We start from the raw sequence: 17,889 nt of genomic DNA on the forward strand, positions 1-17,889 counted from the left end.
TTAAAAAAGTTAAAAATGTGTAATTTTCATAAATTTGAGATTTAGTTTTATTCTTTTAGTTTTAAGAATTTAATTTTCTACTTTTCAGATCTTAAAATTGAGTTTAATTATTAATACTGTTAAAATTATGTTGTTAAATTTAGATTCATTACAATGGTGTTTTTATTTCAAAATATTACACTAACAAATTTAGGCTCCGTTTGTTTGCCAGTAAAATGTTTTCCGGAAAATGATTTCTGGAAAATAATTAGCAAATGATTTACTTTTCCGGTGTTTGGATGAATCATGTAAAATATTTTCGTTGTTTGGCAGATTTTTGAAAATATTTTTGGAAAAACTATTTTTACATATATTAATAAATTTATATATATTAATAAAATTATATTTTAAATTATTTTTACATATATTGCAATGATTTATTATAAATAAATCAAATTAAACATATAATAATACTCAATTATTAAGTTAGAATATTAACCGTCATAAATTAAAAACAACCAAAGTCAAATAAATTATTTGTAATTGTGTTATAAAAATAAAAAAACAAAGATTGAATAATTATAAATTAGCATCCAAACCATAATTAATACTAGAAATTAATAATATTATCCAAATACATAATTAGTAGTACACCACATAATAATAATAATATTGTTCAAGTGCATAACTAATATTACACCACATTAAAAGTATCAATATCTTCAACCTTGAGAAAATTTTTGAAGCCAAAATTTTTCTATGCTTCTTACTTGAAAACATTTTTTTATCATAAATTTCGTATCTGAGACAGTTCACCAATTTTCAGCTTTGAATGTAAAGCATAATATTAAGATTCTAGGAATAACTGAGATTTGTAATGATGCTAGTAAACAATGACAAAGAGTAAGTTGTTATGATCATAAATATACAACATTTTCCAATAGACGACCAAGCATAATAAGTGAATCAGGATGTGTTGGCCATGGACTCGATTAGGAGCTGGTAACCTTCTGGTACTGTTGTCTCTGTGCTAACACACGCTGCTAGTGCTAGAACATCGAAACCAAGGCCATGAGACATGGTTGGAAACAACAGCAAATGGAAATCCGCGATACATTTCACGAATGGAAGGCTCTTTGTCCTATCTAGATGATTCTTCAGTGTCCTCATTGTCACAACGTTTTTTTGGTTCTCAATAGAAAAGGTTGATTAAAGAGATCCCTGCATCAAAGCAACCATTCATTTGTGTTTTAGAGTAATTCTTAAGTAAAACACAGGTCCAACTCCAACCTGAGAAATAGAAACATAATAACAACCACTCTTGTATTTATTGTAAGACTAGTAGCGAACATAGGTGGACTTCGTTAAGCCACATACGAGGCTGCTAGCAGAAAATGACAGTCAATGATGTTTTTCAGGAGCCTTATACTCTAATATTAGCGCTGCACATAGTTACACGCCGAACAAGGGTGATTACTGATTTCATTTGTTTCAAAAGTGATTGTCTGGTATGGTGCAAGGCATCAATCTTAGAGTGACAACAATCAAGACCAGACAATCATGTCTACTTCCAAACTTAAATACTAATATCAAACTTAAATACCATGAAGCGGTCATGGCAATAAAAGATCGATTTGGAACAGACATCAAGCAAGAATGGTAATTAAGAAGCTGCAAAGTTTAATATAATTGTGGTTCTTGCTGTTTATTTGTCTGATACATCAGACTAAGACAGCCTGCAAAGTTAAACCTTTGACGTAGAGCCCAAGGTGTTACCGAATTTGCTCACAGTAGATAGATATATAAGTCGAAATAGTGTGTTTTAATGTAGATGAGCATTACAAATCAAGGGATTCGGTTCATTAGCTGCCCTATTTCTTCACTATAAATGTGTGTGTATATATATAAGACCTGTAATGGCCTAAATTCAAGGTTATCGGAACAGTGGTTTCGTAACCACAAATCCGATTTAAAGAGAAATTTATTTCAATATTTTTTCATGAAAATTGATATGATAGGAAAATCGTATGAAAATATTGATAGAAAAATTTTACTGATTTAGTGGTTAGTTAGAAAAAGAAATTATTGAAGAAATTGGGTAAAAACAAGATATCGGGACCTCTATCTTGTAAAACCGAGTCGAAATAATTTTATAAATATTTATGAAATGTTATTAGTGTGGTATTAAAATTTCGTTAGGAAATTTTAATGTTTGGGTAGTCAATTAAATAAAAAGGACTAAATTGTAATAGGTGTAAAAGTTGCTAGAATGATTAAATAGCTTAAGAGTCTAATGAGAAAGGATTTAAAAGGCAATTAGACCCAAAATTTATTTGGGCTGGACGGCAAGGGTATGAAATCAGCAGAAAAATTGATAAATTAAGGGTAAAATTGGAATATTGCAAAATTAACTAAATAAAGCTAGGACTAAATAGGAAATATCTAGATTTCTCTTCATTTCTCTTCAATTACAGCAGCTAAAAACGTCATAGGAGGGTTCTCTAAGCTGGTATTTCATAATTTTTGCACCAAGTGAGTTAATCCTTGCCTTTTTCTTGTAATTTTTGTGTTTCTAAGACTTTTACAACTAGGTCCTACTATTAAATTCATTAGTTTTTGATTTCATGGATGAAATTGAAAGTCACCATGGTTGAGTGCTGTAATTTTATGATGAAATAAAATGAAATTAAAGCTTTAATTTGCTTATGAGATGATTTTATTAGGTAATTTCAATAGAAATTGATTTTTAGGACCTAATTGTGAAAATGCTTGGAATTAAAGTCTATTGCTGAAATTATGATTCCTAAAGGTTGTAAACTAGTTTAAGGTGATAGAATAAAATATTAATTGAGAAAAATCAGTTCAATTAAGAGGCTAATTGAGTAGGGACGAAATTATCATTTATTAAAAGCTTAGGGGAAAAATGGTAATAAACAGCTTGCACAAAAACAGTTTGGACAGCAGCAGTAGACTAACTTTTAAAAATCACCATAAATTTTAGAAATCGAATTAGAAGATGAAAAAAATATGGAATTAAAGCTTATTGAGTCTAGTTTCTCATAGAAGAAATAGTGTAAGCAATGGATTTGTAAATTTTGAGATATAATGAATTTTGTGAGACAAGGTCAGAATGAATTCGGGTTCCCCTGTTCTGACTTTGAAAAATCATAAAAAATTGAAGAAAAACAATTATGGGCTTAAATTTATATGTATAGAATCCTTAATGAGTCTATTTTTAATATAAACAAATGATAACATCATTTGAATTCTGTATGAAGAGATAATTAATTTTTAGTGAAGAAGGGTCAGAACTGTTGATAGCAGAACAGGGGTGATTTTAAAGAATAAACTGTACTGATTGGCTAAACTAAAAATTCTGAAAATTTTATGGTAATAAGATATGTGAGTCTAGTTTCAGGGAAAATTATAAGATCCTAATTTGGAGTTCTTTATCTCAAGATAAAAATAATTTAGTGACTATGACTCAAGTAGACAGCTTTAAATGAACTATAAATAATAGTTGAATTATAGAGAATGTTGCATATGAACATGAAATGTATTAAATTGATAATTAAATTTATTTATTTAGATCCAGAAGATTCAAATACGAAGCTAGATCGAGGAAAGGAAAAAGTTCGGGATTAGTAGATTTTTTTTTTTGTTTACAAACAAGTATCAAGGTAAGTTCATGTAACTTGAATTATATTCTTAAATGCTTGAGATTGTATGTTATTGATGTGAATATGATTTGAATGTTCATTGTATGAAAATTAATGAAACATTGATATATTTGATAAAATGGGAAGAAATCCTGGTTGAATGAAAGGAAAATTCGATGGATCTCTGAAAAGGAATTGACAAGAAAAGGATCTAGCCTCGGACGGGTGATCCTATCTTGATATAGCCCTCCCAAGAATATGTGTAAAATGGATTTAGCCCGGACGGTAATCTGAATTAGGGTCTGAATTTTGCCTGGACTGGTAATTCAGATCCAAGCTCATTAGAGTAATTGTCGTTGCAGGGGATTTTGCCTGGACTGGTAATCCCGACAATTCTCTATGAGTTTATATTGCAGGGGATTTAGCCAGGACCGGTAATCCCGCTGCAAGGTTGAGGTTCGCGGGAGTGTGCTCTCTGAAATGGAAATGTGCGCACATGAATATGAATTGACGGACCCGAAATTGTACACTAAAAGTGTACCTCTGAAAAATCCATCGAAATTCCGATAAATTTAACGGGATAAATATGGAAAAATAACAAGGAAATGGAAATCATGGTTTTGATGAGCTCATCAATCATAGTATATATTATTGGTACATGGAAATTATTGTACTAACTTGAATGTTGAGTTTGTGCATATTAGGGTAATAATGCATTGAATGGATATAGGAATGTTTATTGTATTGTATTGAAAATATTAGGTAAGTATAATTCTTGTTACATGAGCTTACTAAGCACAAAGTGCTTACCCCGTTTCCTTTTTTCCTGTTTTGTAGTGTTAAGAGTTCGGAGGTCGGATTTGGTCGGAGACACATCACACTATCAACCTCAAGACTTCGGTATATAAAGAAACTTTATTTTGGAAATTAATGGCATGTATAAGCTAATAAAGTAAATGATTCTGTGAAATGAATGTAGAGTTAGCCATTGGTATGGTTAACAAACCTGGTTTTGGGTATGTGATGACGTTATTTTATAAATATGCATGAATTTATCTTTAAAATATGTTGAATTGGTTTGGTTGAAGTGGATTGGTCTCGATTTAATATTGCAAGGAAGGTTAGATATTTATAAAGGGGCTATATTGAATATATAAAAAAAATCGTAAACTCTGGTAATACCTCGTACCCTATTCCGATAATGAATACGGGTAGGGGGTATTACAAGACCCACCTCCCTTTCCGCCTGTGAAAAATAGAAGAAGGCGGTTATTGCCCTCTTTGGTGCATTAAGATCTTTCTTTTTCCTTTTCTTCTTCTTTCCATCATCTTGTCCATCTCTACCTTTCTTCTTACTTTCTTTAGAAGAAGAGGCAGCTACAGCAACAGTAGCTTCCTTCCTTTGATCTTTTTTCGCAGGTTTCTGTAATTGGCAATTCAATGTGAGATACCAAATTATACTTTGTCAACAATTTCCATTTACAAGAATAAACTATGTGAACGGACAAAATGACTTACCTCTTTCTCATCTCCACTTTCACTAGCATCAGATTCTTCCTCCCCAAAATCATCAGTTGGAGAACCTCTGTCGTCCTTATCAATAACAAAGTCCTCATCCTGCATTTACAACTTCATCAATAGGGATAGCCAGAAGCTAATAGTTCAGATGTCAATATCTAGAATGTCTTTAGATGTTTTTCCTATAACTACTACTAAAACCAATATGTTTAGGGGTCACTCGATGACCAAGTGAAAATTGTAATCAATGCATATTTCAAAAACAGAGAACCATGTGCATATTAAAGACCTAAATAAAGATGGAGAAAGAAAAAAATACCTCCTCATAACTTTCATCCACACCAGCTTCGTTCTTAATGCGTTCAAGATGTGGATCAACTGCATCATCATCATCATTTTGAAGAATCTCAGCCACACTATCCTTAGAACTACATGTCAAAGAGCAGTTAATAAATTGCCAAAAGAACCAGAATTACTAACTCAATGGAAGAACCTATTAACCTAACCTGATGAAGTCAAACAAACTTTGATATTCATTTCTCTGAATATTCCGAAATAAATTTTCTTGCTCAGTTTTTAATCTTATAAGAATATCAAAGTAATGCATATTTGAGCCACAAGCAGCATGCCTCTCAAATTCAACATAGTCAATCTGGCATTTTGAGCAGAAAGGGAAAGATAACCAAACATGTTAGTTAAAATGGGTACCTGTTATTTGCATCTAGAACAACAGATCAATCAAGAGGCAAAAGTATGAGGCTGGTTGAACTACCAAACAAACAGAGTATAGAAAAGTATGTTAAAGAGGTTGTAAATATATTTTGCCTCTCTTATACCAATGAACATTACTATCTTATATCAGTGAAAGAATTGAACCTTTGGAAGCAAAAAAAGACACACAACACTGCTATATTGAATTTTGAAATCATTAGCCTGTCCTTGGAGTCGTAAGAATGATAGATGAAGTTTAACACTATATCGACCCCTGTATGAAGAGCATACTAAGTCATACATTTAAAGGAAGAAAACAAAATTGTATAAACCAAAAGAAACAAACCAAAAATCAAATATACACAAATGACACATTCTGATTAGTGATTTTTCATCCCAATGTCAATGAGCTACCTTGGTGTGAGGATTGCAATGCCCTCAAAAGTGACAACAGCTTCCTCAACTCCAGTACCAACATCAGCCACTGACATGATTTTTTCACGGAAAACCTAGAAGGTAATGGTACATAGCATCACTAAAGTAATCATTAGTTGTAAATTCACATTTTCCTAATAAAGAAGTGACAACAGACTTACCTGAACAGGATGACGATTTTCATCACCAACAAATTGGGTGTTGGTGTTGGGTATGTAGAAACTTATCTCCATAAGAACAGAATATGTGACGGACTTTTACCTGGAAGAGAAGATGAAGAACAGAAGAAGGAAAAGGAATAAAGAGCGGAAGAAGGAGAATGAGCCTTACCTAGATGAAGGAGGAACCGGAAAAGTTCCTTGACTAAACTGATTTGCAACCCAAGGGGAAGGGGAAGGGGAAGGGGAGAAGAATGTGTCATTTTTCGAAAAATGTCTTATCGAATTTAAAAGGGTAAGATATTTTCCTTAAGAAATGACTCTCTTTTTCCCCGTGTTTGTAAAATATTTTACTTGGGAAATCATCTTCACCCAACCAAACATCAGAAAAACCTGAAAAGCTTTTACAGAAAAGCTTTTACACGTTACCAAACGGAGCCTTAACAAAAAAAATATAGCAACATTAACAATTGAACTTAAATTTTGAAATATGAAAAGTAAAGGGACTAAATTCCTTAAATAAAAAGTACAATGACCAAATTCCAAGTTTATGAAGAGTATAGAAACTTATGAGTTATGACATATTTTAATAAAAAAAAACTTGATTTAACCAGATTGAATTCACACTTATAGATAGACCTGCTCATGGGTCTGGCTACCTGACCCGGCCCGAAGGCCCGCCCGAAATGTGGGAGGGTTTGGGCAAAAATATAGGTCCGAAAATGTGCTTGGACAAAAAAATAAGGCCCGTTTAAAAAATGGGTCGAGCCTCGGGTATGGTATTTTTGGCCCGGGCCTAGTCCGGCCCGGCCCGGCCTGAATTCACTAAATGACAAAAAAAATTGCTATTTTTTTTTTTTGTTTTTGAATGTTATTTTCTTGTTGTTTTCTCCCTATTTTGCTACCATATTACTATTAGTTGCTACTATTTTGTTGTTATTGTATGGATATTATATAAAACTTATTTTATTATTAATTTTATTATTATTTTAAAGTCATTTGTTAATTGTATTATTATTTTAGAGGTATTTGCTTGTTAAGTTCCATCTATCTTAGTGCTATTTAAGTCTACATATTTTTAAAATTTATTTTCAATTTGTTGGAAAATATTTATTTTGATTTTTTAGTATTTTTGATGTATTATATATATTTAAAAATTATATAAAATAATATAAAAATAAATACGGCAGGGTCGGGCCGGGTCCGGGTTTTAGTATTTTTATTTGAGTCGGGCTTGGGTAAAATTTTAGGCCCATTTTTTGAGCCCGGTCCAGCCCGAGCCCAATGAATGGGTCTAAATTTTTAGTTGAGCCTGGCCCGACCCATGAGCACCTCTATTTATAGATCAATAGAGGTTTTTTTTTTTTTTTTTAAACTTCACAAACATATTAAGAAATTAGGTACCTTGACTTTTTTATGGTCCAATTTAGTACTTGACTTTGACACATTTTCTTAATTTGGTATTTAATCTTTTTTTGGTCCAATTTATTACATAAACTTGACACTTTTTCCTAAATTGATATCTAATCTTGTGTTTTTGCTTGATTTGGTACTTGAACTTATCAAACATTATACAAATTACTTCAATATACTAATAATGTTAGTTTTTATGAGGTAACAAAAATAATTAATGTAAGATCGACATGTGATAGATGACATGATTTTTTTGTATTTTAAGCATTCAATTACTTTTATTTTAATTAATTTATTTAAATTAATGAATTCCATTTTTTAGTTTTAAAACTCTTGTTTTCTTATTTAATATTAATTTGTTAAGCATAACTTAATGCATAATTTTTAACACATGTTTCCTTTAATATTGACGATAATTTTGTGGAATTGAGAGTTTTATGAAGACCAAACTATGCCTTAAGCATGTGATCCCTCTTAAATCATTCTTGCCATTAACAATCAAAATAATCTCAGCCCTAATGAAAATTAAAATTTGAGCATATTGTTTAGTGAAACATGTGATACCCCACTCCCGATCCGATTGTCAAGTTCGAATGTGTGACATCACAGTATGTTGTTGGAGTAACTCAGACTAAATCAACCACAATAATTATGTAACATAACATTCAAGCAATTATATTTTCCATACAATCTCAAACAACCATATAAATAAATTAATTGAATACATATTATTCATAATTCAAACAATTAGAGAATTATATGGGGTTTAAAATATAGTTAGGATTCAAATCCAAACTTTTTTTTTCAAATTTAACATTGTGTTTTGAGACCGGCTTATTTTCATTTTTGGTATTTTTGTTTCAAAATAGACATGTTTCGAGAACTTAGGATTCATGTCTTGAGACAAGGTCTCGAGACCAATCTTGAGACAAACATCCCTTTTTTTTTAATTTAACTTCAATTTTTAGCTTTTTTTTAGACAATTGGTTCTTTTCTCGAGACCTGGAACAGGGCAAAACTATTGTAGCTCCAATGTGCCCTTGCCTCGAGATATAGGCCACTCTGTCTCGAGACCTAAGTGAGATTGTCCCAAGACTTGCATGGTAAGTCTCGAGACCCTAAGTAATGGACTACACCAAATGACAAATCTTGTACTTGTGGTCTCGAGACATGTTTTTACTGTCTCGAAACTCTATGATAAAAAAAAAACTAAATGCATCTTTTAATGCTTTCAAAACTTAACCAAAAATTCACCTAAACGTGTTAACAACACAAACTCATCAATTTAGCATATGAAAACGCGTTCAAACACTTCCTAATTTTAGCATCGAATGCATCAATATCCAACAAATTAAATCGCATAATTAAATTATATAATTATACATAATTATCAACTAAACAAGGATTGAAGCTCAACTCTCAAAATATTATAAGGAAAGTTACCAAAATATGTCATAAATCATTAACTTAACCAACAAACCATAAAACCAGCCTAGGTATACATGCCATTTAACCATATACATATACATATACATATACATACCTACAAAATAGGTACAAGTTTAACTTTTGAGCTGATCTACTAAGTTAGATGCTTACGAACTTACAATCTACTTTAACATTCGTTCGAGAACTGTGCACAAAAACAAACAAAATTGTACGCTGAGTAATATATACTCAATGGTGCTAACATAATTCGAGTTCCAGTATTCTAATAAACGAGTCAGGTACATAATTATTCATGTCACTAAGAATCAAATCATTACCATTCTCTACATAAACATACATTTAATCAAATCATTAAACCCTTAAGATTTTCCATGATCATATATCACATAAACATATCCGTATAAATGTGATGCTTGCTTTTACATATTGAAATTATGATGTACCCTCAAGGTATTTGCATCTATTAAATCATACCAATACATTTTCTCATATTATCATCATAATCATATTTCAATAATACTATTACTTAACGTGAAATTTCACATTTTAATCACCAATACACACATAGCATATTATTTCATATTTTAATTCCAATTAACAAAATCAGACTCAAAGATGGATACTCGCATCAATCCACCATCATACAAATATACACACTGAAGTATTGATAGGGCACAAATGCACCGATCCTGTAGCACCCCATAACTTAACTTAACCCGATCATTAGATTCGAGTTACAAGATATCACATTCGTTGCCAGAACAACTACTATCATTTCACAGACAATTAACATAATTTAACGATTTAAATCAATCAAACACGTAATCAATAAATCAAACAATCATTATCAAGCTTTTTACGAGCTTACGTAAGCTCTAAAGCTAAAGCTAAATCAAATTAAGGCTCAATTGAAAATTTTCAAAATTCAAGTTCAACGTCACGAGATGAGGGGGTTCCCCGTTCATGTCGCGACGTGACATACTGACTTGGCCAAATGGCCTCCTCGTCCGATGACGTAAATTCTCGTCGCGCCGTGGCTTGGGATCGAAACTCATCTCAATGACTTGTATTCGACGTCGCAACATGATTTTCTCGTCATGACGACATTCGAACGACATCACAATGCCACCTACTAATACTAAAGTTTCAGTCTTTAAATCATGTAAGTTTTTCATTTACCTATACTTAAACAAGCATACACAACATTCAATTGTTGTAAACAACATTTTAGCATCTAACAAGTATCTTCAAAACAGAAACTACTCCAATCCATAACCTTAACTTTTACAATTCAATCCACATATACTAGCAATCAAACCAAGCAAGTTTTTAAGGTCTAATTTCCTGCCAAGTTCAGTATACATACAATATATATCTACTTTCAATTAATTCTCCCGAGCATATATAATTAACACATTCATCTTCCAAACAATCTAGAACTTCAAGCATTCATCAAATATATCATTATTATCTTCCAAGAATCCACACTTCAAGCATTAACCAATTACCACATGATTCATACTAATTCATATTTCACAAGTACCATTCTATATTCCTTATATGCATTCCAACTATTAACAAAACATACCATTACTAACAAGTCATTACTCATTTATACCACATTTGCATGCCAACTTGTTATTACCTATTACATATATATACATATCAACTCCCAAATTCAACATTCCAAACATATCAAAACACAAAGAGGACTCTATTAGGTACACAACATTAACTAAAAAAGGAATTTCACCAACATCTTTGAGTCCGAGATTCTATCTGGATGTTGAACTCGATATTTGAGATTGCGAACTTAACCTAACCTATGCATGGAAAATAAAACCATGCACTGAGTGATAAACTCAATGGTATTTCTATAATTCATTCGAATAAACATGAAATGAAGCTAATTACATACAATTCATTTCAATTTCAAATATCATTTAATATATGCACATATAAGCCAAATTTAATCTAAGGTATTAATATACAATCTATAATGGTTTCATGTATGTTCATTTAACTAGTGTATAAGTATAACACTTTAATATCACATATATCGAATCAATTTGGTCATTTTATTTAATTTTGTCCTAATCTTCCAAATTTATAAATCTATTTTACATAATTTTTCACAACAATGATCATTCATATATCATTGTCCATTTCAAATTTTTATTCCCTAACCTAACTCGAACTCGAATGGATACACAAATCCAACTAATCACACTGATTTGTTACTCAGTGCCTCATCAGATAAATCCAAAGTAAATAAATTGTGTCATGCGCTCATCGATATAACTGAAGTAAAAGTGTGTCTAGCACTCATCGACTCTTAGTCGAGGAATCCGAGTTGACGTTAGTTATAGATTAATATAAACATACAATATCATCAATGTTCAACCAAATTCAGAACCAATTGTCAATTTATATAAATTTTTCATTTTAGTCAATTTAGTCCCTAAAATCAAAATTAACATAACTTTCAATTGAAAACTCCAAATTGAGATCCAATTTCACTATAATCTATTAGGGACCTCCTATTTCTTCTTTATACAGTCAATTTTATAATTTATTCAGTCTGGTCCCTACTGTACGAAACTATCAATTAACTTCATAATTTAGTCATTTTTCACCTCTAAGCTTAAAATCTATCAATTTAATACCTAAAACTTCAAGAAATCAACAATGGTAACTTTCTAAAACTTTAACAATTTTATAAATTAATACATGGGCTAGTTAGATTAGGCTTCCATAATCTCAAAAAATAAAAATTACAAGAAAAAGACTAAATTGAACTAACCGATTAAAAGCTTAAAATTTAGAGCCCTAGGCTTAAAGCTCTCAATTTTGGAAATAATGGTTTCAGTTGTGGGAAGAAGATGAGAAAAATGTTTTCTCTCCCTTTCCAATTGTTTGATTTAATATACTTTATATGACTATCATTATATAATTTTAAATATTATAAAAACTTTGTATATATATACATAAAATCTTCCACTACCATCGACTATCATTTCTAAAGTGGTATCATTATCATTTAATAATTGGCTTAATTTCTACTTAAGTTCTCAATTGATTTTCCAATTAAAAATCCGTAACGATTGAATTTTATGATTTAATCCCTTAACCTTAATTAATCATTAATTCCATAAAAATTACATATCCAAAATTCAATTCACTTATATAATAACTTCGTAAATGTTATATTTTTGTCAAATATTTACGAATTCGATTTACAAAAATGAGATCTCGAAACTGCATTTTTCGACACCACTGATTTTGGGTCATTACAAATCCCACCAACCTTACCAGAACATGCTCATACTCTCAGGGAATTTGAGTTGGTGATACAGTCTCAACCTTCAGAGAAATAGAGAACTATCACAATATATATATATATATATATATATATATATATATATATATATATAACTATGTATGCGAATAACACTGAATCTCCTATGAAAATAAACCTTAAGACATGCCAACAATACTCATGGTTGTATCTAACAATATTAATAAGGCATTTTTTCATTAGTAATTATCACAAAACATACCCAATATAATCGTAATCAAATAACATATAGCAAGCATAAGTAGATTAAATTAACATATCAAATAGTCTCATTTTCACAAACTCATTTATCATACCTTGATCATAGCACATAATAAAGTATATCCGTACTTCTCGACCACGTGCAACATTATCATCCCTTTTATTTCTAATTAGTTATTGAATTATGGATATATATATATACATACATATATATATATATATATATTTATTAAAATCGAATTATAAAAGCTCAAACCTGGAAAGAGGCTATTCGTCTATGGCTTTCACTTTTCCTTTGTTTCGCAACGTCCTGACATCGTCGTTAGCTATGTACGATAATTCTAATTTCGAAAATCTCATTAGTTTCGCATATCAGGCATAAAAACACAACAATTAAATATAGATATATTTAATTCAATTTGGTCCCTAAAAACATTAATATTTGAAACACTCGTATCTCACGATTTACCCAATTGAATCTAATTTTGACTACATAAATATAGTACAGGGACCTCATATCACTATTATTCACTAGCAAATTAAACCTCAAAGTTTTCATCCTTTTCAATAATGTCTCTAACAACACATAATTAATTAAATAATTCAAACTTGACTCAAGCTTAATTCAAGACTTATTACTACATTTCTCACATTTTCATACCATAATTCTAATTAATAACTACATGCATGAATCTTTGCTTTTCACATTAAGTTTTCTTAAGCTTTCAAAAATGGTGACTTAACCAAGACCTTATCAATTCTTAAACTTAATACTTGAGCTTTATTTATCAATATTTCAACTAAAATTAAGAAAAATTCTTAACCAACTCAAGCAACATTTTCCTTCTTTCTTACTTTCTTTCTTATTCGGTGTGAAAAGGATGAGTATGAAGCAATTTTTTTATTTGTTTTATGCATTCTCTCTCCCTCCAACACTTATTCATTAGCATGAATTAATTAATAAAAATAAAATGAATTAAATCTTGGCTCTTGATATTATTAGTGACAATCAATGGTAAAGATCATCCTCGAGCACTAATTATGTTATAATGATGGTATAATTTTCCTTTGGTCTAAGTTTAATTACTAATTAATTAGACTCTCCAACATTTTTTTCAATCAAATCTCATTATTGACACTTGCAATTTAGCTTCTATACTATTATTAAATCATTTATCTAATTTAATTCTACTTAATAATTCAACTCTACAATCCCTTATTTGACACATAATTATTCTATTTTGAGTTACGACAATTTTGTTTTAATTAAAATTTGCTTCGGACCGAGTTTTTTGATACTATCGAAACTTCAAATAAATGTAATCATTATTGCCGTTAAATTCCATGCCATTTGTCACATGTCAATCATGTATTAACTATTTTTATCCCTTCATAAAATAACTAAGACTGTTAGTGGGCATTTGGTTTGCCGAATTTTAGATTATATTCCGTAATATGATTACGAGAATGTAATATTATAAATGGAATGTGTGGTTACCTTATTTGGTTCATTTGGCTGGAATGTTAAGGTCCAGGTATTTGGTTGATGGAATATAAGATTAATTAAAAGCACATTTTACTCAATTGTTCTTGTTATAGAATTTGTTTTTTTTAACAAATTTAATTCCTTTAATATTTATTAGTCTCAATTTTCAAAAAATTATGATAAATTCTTACAATTTATATATATTAATGAGTAAATATATTGTGTTGAAATAAATTTATAAATCATAATCATAATAATGTAGGAAAAGTGATTGCAACAAAATATGGAGTCGCCACCAATCCTTTTTGCTTAGGTATGATCGGATCACCTAATAAAACATTTTGAATTAAAATATTAATTTTGGCCTACGAAAGTCAAGAAAACGGGTTCGGGAGTCAGTTACGTACGAGGAAAGATTAGCACCCTCGCAACGCTCAAAATTGGTACCTAATCGATTAATTAATATCCTAATGTCGAAAATTTGAAATGATTTTAAAAATACAATCCCATTTAAAAGTGTTTGAATATACTCGAATTGGATGCTAAGATTCTCTTGTTCCGAAGGAATAAAATATCACATCCAGTACGTTAGGATACGACAATTCAAACCCTCGAAACCAAGATCATCTCATGATTGCCAAAATTCATGCATTGAAATTTCAAAAGGATATTCGGTTATTTGGTCAAACGGTAAATCGAAACCCAACATGTTAGGGCACGATTTCTCGAATTTCCAAACACGAAATATTGCTTTATTTTCGAAAACTTTTGAATAATAATATCCAGTGCAAGAGGTGTATTTTTTACTTTGAAACCATGATATGCGAATGCAATTGCCACGTAAACAAGATCAAATGCACTAATAAAACAATTTGTGATGGTCACCTAATATACATTATTTACAAACTAACATGATAATCAAAGACAAATGAATTAAAAGACATATATAATAAATTAAAAACAAAGCAAATCGAAATAGAGTGTAAAAATAATTTGAAAATGATAATAAATGAATTCAAAATAATAATGTGAGAAAAGAATCTGAAAATCAATAATATACAAAATGATTTTTTTAAATATATATATATATATATATATATATATATATGACAAAATCTAAAATAAGTAATGTATATACATATATAAAAAGTGAAATAAATCATATGAAGAAAAGTTCAAAATAAACAATAAGTACATTTAAAATAAATAATTTGTATAAGAGTTGGAAATAGGTATTATGTAAAAATCTAAAATAAATAAATAAAATAGAAATTTGTAAAAAATGAAAATAAAATGAATAAATAAATGCAAAAAGGAAAAGATATAATAATAATAGAATAATAATAATATAAATTGATTAGTTTGGTAATAGGACAGTAATAATAGTAATAATACAGTAATAAAGTAGAAAATAATAATGGAATAATAATAAGCATGATAATATATTAATGATAAAAATAAAATGATATTTTAATAATGATAATAAAATAAAAGAAAATAACACTATATTAATAAAAATAATAATAATAGGTTAATAATAATAGTAATAAAAAGGTGAAAATAATAATAAAATAATAAAAACACTATTATGTTACTACTAATAATAATAAAAAGAAAACAATAATAGTATATAGAATGATAGTAATAATAATAATAATAATAATAATAATAATAATAATAATAATAATAATAATAATAATAATAATAATAATAACACTCTCCCGCTCCCTTCTAAAACACCGGTCCAGATTTGCTCCGGTCACCGGACCTCCATGTGCCGTCGGCGGCGCCACCGTACACGACGGCAGAACCTAAAAAAACATTTTTTCGGCAATTTGAAAATGGGTAAGCTTCTTCCCCTTTATTTTTACTTTTGTATGTAGAAAAAAAAGCAAAATAAAATTGAAAGATAAAATAAAATAAACAAAGAACTTAAAACTAGAATAGACGAAAAAACACCTCTTTCGCTTTAATTTTTTATTAATCTCCTTTTTTCTCCAAAAATCAGCCCCCTTTACAATAGTTTTGAATGGCTTTTATAGTCAAATTTTATAACTGATTCCTCTTTCTTTTTGCAGGCAAATGGGGTGGTTTAGTGAGGTGGTATTTGGGTTGTAAATGAGTTTTGTATCTTGGGTTGTTGTTTATTGGGCCCCAGGTTAAAATTGGGCCTACAATAATTATAATCATAATTAATAAATTAATAAATAAATGAATTATTAAATAAAATATAATGATTATAATTGTGATGTATGATATCTACTAGTTCGCTATTAAGAAAAAAAATTAATTAGTTAACTTTATTTAAGAAAAAAAGCCTAAATTAATTAGAATAATAAAAATAAAGGATAAATTGATCCAAAATTTAATATTACATCTTTAATTTAAGATATGATAATGAATGGGCCGTAATAATCCTATACCATACTACAAGATGATCAAATTATGGGATAATGGAAATATTGAAATTCAAATACTGTAATCACATTCCAGAATGTAACATTACCGATGGAATGTTATATTTGATGAATCAAATACCTCTTAACGTATAATTTGTATAATATTTGATAAGTTATAATAAAAAAAAGGCGCATTTTGCATAATCCGTGATTGCAATACTTTGTATATATATATAATGGCAAATTAAATCAGTGCATTAAATCAGTAATGGCAAGGATAATGCTACCAATATTTTGAAGATTCTCATTGATATCCACCATTGGAGAAACTCCATCAGGAACAGGATTCGGCTGCTGTGTAAAACCATCGTCATATGTTCCATAATCTGTAATGGCTGCACTAACCATGGTTTCAATGGTGCCAATGTCGTAAACTGGAATGGTGTCCATGGCGTTCTGCATATTATCCAAAGCATCATCATACATTTCATAGCAACCTTTAAGTCCCGAGATTGTCTTCGGATCGTCGGCGTATTTAGGGTCGGCAGCCATTTTTGTTGCGGTGGCATTGGCCTGTTTGGTTTGTTCAGTGCCGGCTTTTATTAGCATTTCGACAACGGATGCGATGTCTGTTTTGCCATTGAAGAAAGGTGCAATAGTGGTTAAGCGAAGATCAGGGTATTCAGTTTTCGCACATAGGCTTTTGATCTGAGGATCAGAAGAAGCCGCCGTCAGCGACTGTGATATAGGCGGGGGAACTGGGGATGAGGCAGTTATTGGAGCAGAAGCTACGCAAATGGCTAACACAGGCCGGAAGCACATTAACACAAGCACCGTTTTTTTGTTTGTAAGTTCCATTCTTTTCCCATTTGTTTTTGTTGCAAAGAATTTTAAAAACCAAAGAAAATTGGTGGATTTGAGGATAAAAGAAACGTATTGAAGTGACAAGTTTTTGGGCGGTTACTCTCATGTTTTTTTCCTTGAACCGGAGCGGGTACTTTTTTTCATTGTAATTTGGTAGCTATTCCTATCGAGGAAAAATGAAGTCAATCTGGAGTAATAATATTTAGGATAAACTACGTAAAATTATCGTGGAAATTCCTGTATTAAGAGTTAAATTATA

The 17,889-nt window shown here is 30.1% G+C and overlaps 1 protein-coding gene across 1 annotated transcript; it reads right to left on the bottom strand.

Annotated features, from left to right (window-relative positions):
- Positions 1-17,015: 17,015 nt before the first annotated feature.
- On the bottom strand, positions 17,016-17,627 carry LOC108475188 (uncharacterized). Its single transcript, XM_017777175.2, has one exon. It carries the CDS (start codon positions 17,622-17,624, stop codon positions 17,016-17,018), a length of 609 nt encoding a protein of 202 aa, XP_017632664.2. The 5' UTR covers positions 17,625-17,627.
- Between the last annotated feature and the right edge of the window lie 262 nt (positions 17,628-17,889).

Source organism: Gossypium arboreum, chromosome 3 (genome assembly GCF_025698485.1).
Source record: "Gossypium arboreum isolate Shixiya-1 chromosome 3, ASM2569848v2, whole genome shotgun sequence".
NCBI classification, from domain to species: domain Eukaryota; kingdom Viridiplantae; phylum Streptophyta; class Magnoliopsida; order Malvales; family Malvaceae; genus Gossypium; species Gossypium arboreum.

Bases quoted from the DNA above. Each gene is read 5' to 3' on its own strand.
- LOC108475188 (XM_017777175.2), bottom strand. From the start codon at position 17,624: ATGGAACTTACAAACAAAAAAACGGTGCTTGTGTTAATGTGCTTCCGG.